General features: G+C 47.9%; 1 protein-coding gene across 2 annotated transcripts in view; it reads right to left on the bottom strand.

Moving 5' to 3' along the window:
* Positions 1-5,116: 5,116 nt before the first annotated feature.
* The window catches only part of DNAJB11 (DnaJ heat shock protein family (Hsp40) member B11), a 73,838-nt gene continuing 72,954 nt past the window's right edge, over positions 5,117-6,000 (bottom strand). For both annotated transcript variants that reach the window (XM_029606469.1, XM_029606468.1), the window contains exon 10: positions 5,117-5,653. In XM_029606469.1, coding sequence (XP_029462329.1) covers positions 5,589-5,653 — 65 coding nt within the window. In that variant the 3' untranslated portion in view covers positions 5,117-5,588. The remainder of the gene's footprint in view (positions 5,654-6,000) is intronic.

Here is a 6,000-nt window from a genome sequence, read left to right as displayed (position 1 = left end):
CATCTTCCACGTCAGCCGAGGTGGAGAGTCCGCTGGAACAGTCAGGAAATTTAGGTGGTAACCTTGAGTGACTACTGTGCTTACCCACTGGTCTGTGGTGACTGACTGCCAAGCGCTGTTGAAGTGGCAGAGTCGACTGAATGGAAGAGGAGGATGGCTTACACTCTCTAGGAAGGAATCAAAATCCTGACACTGGTCCAGGCTGAGAAGCTGGCTGAGACTTTTGAGGCAGAGACTGCCTGGATTGACCTTTTTGGTAAGGTCTGGAAGGGCGACCTCTAGAAGCCGGAGGGTAAAATATTTTTGGCTTGTCGGTAGGGCCGCTTAGAGTCATGTCTGAAAGTTCTCTTAGGGGCGGAAGGGAACTCAGATGGCACAGAAGAAAGCTGGCGCAGTGTCTCACGGTGAACCTTCAACTGCGCCACGGTCTCTCGGATCTTTTCCCCAAAGAGATTATCTCCCCACACAGGGTAAATCTGCTAGCCTGACTTGGACTTATGGTTTTAAGTCTGAGGATTTTAGCCAGGCCCATCTTCTTGCACTGATTCCAGCTGCAGATACTCTGGAGGCCGTGTCAAAGATATCATACGCAGCTCAGACTTCGTGCTTTCCAGCATCCAGACCTTTTTGAGCGAGAGAATGAAGTTGAGTCTGGAGTTGCTCTGGTAAAGAATCAGAGAAATCCTGGATTCTCTTAAAAAGGTCTCTGTTATACTGGGTCATGTATAACTGGTAAGAGGCAGTGTGAGATATGAGCATTGAGCCATGGAAGACACGCCTGCCAAAAGCATCCAGGGATTTTTGTTCCTTCCCTGGAGGTATGGAGGAATGAGGTTTTGAACGTCGTGCCTTCTTCTGGGCTGATTCAACAACCACAGAGTGATTTATTTTGAACTTTCTATACCGACATTCATGTGGCAAGATACAAATCATATCAGTTAACAATGTAACACAATATTGCAACAAGCATTACAGAGAACTGGGATTACATAGAACTGGGAAAACAGTGGATAAAACTGGGGGTAGAATAAGCAGCTGTTAACCAGAGAGACACTTAGAGAACGAAGAGTTGATTAAGTGATGATACAACTGTGGCTTCTGGAACCCAGGAGCTGACTGCACAAGATAGGTGGCATCTGTCCTCCGGTTGACAGGGGGAACGGAACATGGGTGTTCCCAGTTTCTCTTCAGGAGATCAAGCAGTATTTCATGAATAGGAATAGACATGATTTCCTTGGGAACATCAAGAAACTGGAGTACCTCCAACATCTTGAGCCTAGAGTCATCTGTCTGAAGATGGAAAGGAATGGTTTCACTCAGCACAAAAGTGACAAACTTTAGAGAGGGAAATAGTATTTTAACTATTACCACAAAAATATTTAGAACAGACTAGAGACAATATCATCGGCACATGTTCAAGACAAGATTTAATCTGCTGTCTCTCGCCCTCAATGGGCCGCAGGCAGTAGTCAGCCTATGAGCAAAAGTTGTTTAATCATTTGTCTCACGTCTTCCAAAAACTGTATTTTTTATAATTTTTTGAATATTATAAATTATGGGTTTCTCAAATTCAAACCAATTCAAATATAAAGCATCTACTGAAAAAATCTCTAAACCGGCTTAATACCCAAATTTTAGTAACAGAAAATACTTAGCCAATAGAAGGTCATTCAATATCCAACCCGACATGGGCCATGTTTCGACTCAAAAGAGTCTTTTTCAAGGGAAATGGATGTATCAACTCTCTTTGCTACCGGTAAAATATTCAGAACTCTGGGACGTAAAGCTCACATCTCTCCAGTTCTCAACTTGGCGTGTAACTTGGCGTGTAGGGCAAAGACATTTCCTTGATGAAATTAATGAAAGACAGATGCTCTGGTGAAGAAAATAGTTTTTCATTCGGGGGAGCGGGCCCTGATGGTAGATCATCTGTATCCTGGGAGGTATCGTCTGTCCAAGGATCATAGTGTTGATCTTCAGCACTTAGAGGGTCTCCAGCAGGGAGAAAATGTGCTAATCCTGAGGGACCAGGCCGCAGCAACGATGGCATCGGAGGTAGCACAGAGGGCATCGATGGAGGAACCAAAGGGACCGGTGTCATTGATGGGCGAGTCAGTGGTAAAATGCCAGACGGTGGAATGGGTATCGGTGATTCCTCATCTGATGATAATGGAATCGGAGTAGAAGGCACCGGAGGTACTGGTGCTCTCGGTTCCATTGATGGCAGGGCACCGATCAACGCATCTAGTCTTCCCAGTAGCAGTGCGAGGGCTACGGGAATCGGATTGGGGACCGGCTCGGGGACCGGTACCGGCGTTGATGGAGGCTGGAAGCCCTGAAGTGCTTTACCGATGGCCTCTTGGATCATCCGATCCAATTCCTCGCAGAAGCCTGGGGCATGGAACCCAGGCTCCAGCATAGGAGGCAGCACTGGCATAGCCAGAGGGTCCACTGGTGAAGGTGGAATCGCGGATCCCTGCACCACTGAAGGTAGGGAACGCCTCGGTGACCCGGTCACAGAAGAGGATGGGGCCTTTTCTGTTCGGGCCTTCTTTATTGGTGGCTCTGTTGACGCCGATGCCGAGGACTTGCCTGGATCGGTGGACTGAGCCTTCCAATGGCGGTGTCAATGCTTTTCACAATGATCTCCTCGGTCCTTTTCTTGAGGAGGCAAAGAGGGAATAGACACCTTTGGAATCGTCAACGCCGGTCGGGCAGCAGCAGAGTCCCGGTGCTGGCACCGGCTCGGACGACGTTGAAGCTATCGATGGAGTCGGGGTTTTTACCTGAAAGAGAAACTCCATTTCCCCTAAACGAGCCTTTAGACTCTTTGGTGTCATTTGGGCACATTTGTTGCAAGTAAGGACATCGTGGTCAGACCCCAGACACAGAACCCATGCGGGTCAGTGATGGACATTGTTCGAGTACAGTCGGGGCACCGACGAAAACCAGAAGCCATGACTCCGACAAAACTTTAGTCGCGGTGCAGTCGTTGGCCAGTAGGCCCTGAGGAGAAAACTCGATGGGAATAGACTGCAAATAGGGTAAAACCTTACCTTTCGACCGCGGAGTATGGATATCGATAGGGGAACCCCTATGGGGTAAAGGTTTTTGAAAATTTTGAAAGAAGTTCCATGAGGAAAATTCCTGTCAAGAATCTCTAGAGAGCTCCTTAACCTGCGTGCCTACTGCTGCGCGGAAAAAAGAAGACTGAAGGGGGACCCCTGCTGGATGCAGGGTTGGTGCTCTGATGGGCATGCCCAGTAGGTGCCAGTCAAAGTTCTAGAAACTTTAACAAAAGTGTTCTGTGATTGGGCTCCATCCTGATTATGTCACCCATATGTGAGGACTACCATCCTGTTTGTCCTGTGAGAACTTTCAGCATCTTGTTTGGCCATGGCCCGGACAAATCCCACAAAGGAGAGGTCCTCTGGCGGAGACCTGCATCTCTCATTCGGTGGCGAGGGCTCTGAGAGGAGGTCACCGGAGTCCGATGGGCCCCTATGACCCTTGGGGAGATGACACTTCTCCTTTGCTGAGGTCCCTAGGGGGTCTGCTTGGGTGGCCCTGTCAAAGCTGCTTGGCTTGGGCACAGAGGGCACCAGCAGCACCAAGGGCCACGAGGGCAACAAAGACATTGATGGTAGAGAGGTTCCTGACAACCCAGGCACGGGCACCAAAGGACCCGAGGGTGCTGGCGGCTGCAGGATATCTTCCTCCTCAGAGGTCCCAATAATGGGAATCGCTCCAGAAGAGGTCATCTGTGGCTGTTGGGGAACAGAGGGTCCCCTGGGCACCTGTTGTGTCAGGACACAGAGTAGGACATCCAGATGCTGTAGCAGGGGCACCAACAGATAAGGCACAGGCTCAGGCATTGGTATGGGGGCTGGAACCGGGGGTGGTTCAATGCCCTGTAGGGCTCCGAGTACTGTACTCTGTACCCTGTGGTCCAACTTCTCCTAGAAGTCCAGGGAAGCCAGAACTGATGGAGGGGGATGAGGCATCACTGCAGTCTCCTTAGATCTCAGAGGAAGCTCGGTGCCTGGCACAGATATTGGTAAGGAATGCCTGGGACTCCCGGGTTTATTGGAGAACGGGGCCTCCGTATTGCGGGGCTGTTTCGGTGGTGGCACGGCAGCCACCAATGCCGCGCTGGATCTGGAGCCGTGCACCGACGACGACTGGTGACAGTCCTTTTGGGATTTCCCCTTGATGCTTGGCCCGGTCTTTCCCCGGCGTCGAAGACTCTGAATATCCCAATGCCTTTGAGAGCGCTGGCAATGGAGAGGGCCTATTATCGGCTCCTCTTTCTCGGTGCGATCTTGCCGGGAGTGTAGAGGGGGACAAGATATCTAAAGGCTCCCCTCAGCCCCCGGGTGTCAATGTCCCCGATGCAGAAGTGGATGGAGTAGACGTTTTAAGACCAAATAGCTTCTCCATTTTATCTAGCCGAGCAATGACGGGGTCATCTGATCGCATAGTTGACACCCTCAGATGTTGTGCGATGGCCCCAGGCAGAGGATGCAGACCTCATGTGAATCGGTAATTGACATGGTCCACAGGCACTGGGGGCACTGCCAAAAACTGGACGCCATGAAAAGAAACCGATGAGCGGTTGATGGCCGGTGGCCACCAGGAAGCAACATGTCAGGAATCAACTGCAAGGAGGCAAGAAAAGGAAACCTAGCACCCCACGAGGAGCACAGATTGTAGAAAGGGGACCCTACACTGAAGAAACAAATTCTGAATAAGAATAAACTTTGTAGAGCAGAGCTCCCAAACCACGAGGCAACTAACACTGCAGAAAAAAAGAGACTGAAGGGGGACTCCCATGTGGATGCGTGGATAGTGGCATGCTCAGTGTGCCAGTCAAAGTTCTAGAAACTTTGACATACGTTTTCCGTGCTGGGCTCCATCTGTTGATGTCACCCATCTGTGAAGACTATCATTCTGATTGTCCTTGGAGAACAATAGATTTGCTGATCAAAAGCAGCGAAGGAAGCACTATAGCTAAAGCCAACCCACCACCCACCCCAATTCTAGCAGGAATGAAAAATAACTATTCAGAGGAAAAATAGAGCAAACCACTTCTAGGCACAAAGAACAACAATTTGGACCTGTTTCTAGGCGACACTTTTAATGTCTTGGAGGAGTACAGAAATAAACTGGCAAACTTTTGGGTAACATAAGTTTATGTTCTGGAGAAAAGCTGCAGAGTTGGAGGAGATGGGAGAAAGACATCTGAAGAAAAATAAAAGGCTAATGTTTTTGTATAAATTTCATTCATAAATAAAAAAAAATTAAAGGGAAATGGACGATTCAAATGAATTTAAAAAAAAAAGATCTTTCCAGTCTGTATTTAAAAAAAAAAATCTATACCCAGACAACCAAGAAGGGGAAAGCAAGTCTTAAGTTATTTTGCTATTGGAGACTTCTCACCGCTTCAAATACATTACCACCTATAAAGAAGGTGCTCTGCCCCAAGTTCAAAGTCTTACAAAACTGTCAAGTTTTTGTCTCTTGAAAAGAAAAATCATATTGTAGTTTATCTCCAGTGCTTTCCTTTTCAAACATGAAATTTGGTCCTTTCAGTATCCCTGCAGTCCATTGTAGATCTTCAATACAGAGTTTTGTTTTAGTAGCTGCTTCACATCTAGAAGAGACAGACACAAGGCAGTTAGCTCCCATTTTATTGGTGCATTCAGCTTCTTCTTTGAGCCATAGGAGGCCTCTCATACAGATTGGCAGGGCAATGTAGAGAAAGTCTGCACTGCTAATGCCATAACTATTCTGTTGATAAATGAAGGACTTTGGTGTACAGTGCTGTTAATCCAGCACCATTTCCAAGCACTACATTGACTAAAATAATTATCTAATGTTCCCATGATCTAGAATACCTACAGATGTTAAACCTCTAATATGAAGATCACGCAAGAATGCTATGAACCTACCCAAGCAAATCCATGCACTGCTTGATCTTCACTGGCTCCCCAATAAGTG

This window comes from Rhinatrema bivittatum, chromosome 6, assembly GCF_901001135.1.
Source record: "Rhinatrema bivittatum chromosome 6, aRhiBiv1.1, whole genome shotgun sequence".
Taxonomy (NCBI): Eukaryota; Metazoa; Chordata; class Amphibia; order Gymnophiona; family Rhinatrematidae; genus Rhinatrema; species Rhinatrema bivittatum.
This window is presented reverse-complemented; position numbering and strand designations above follow the sequence as displayed.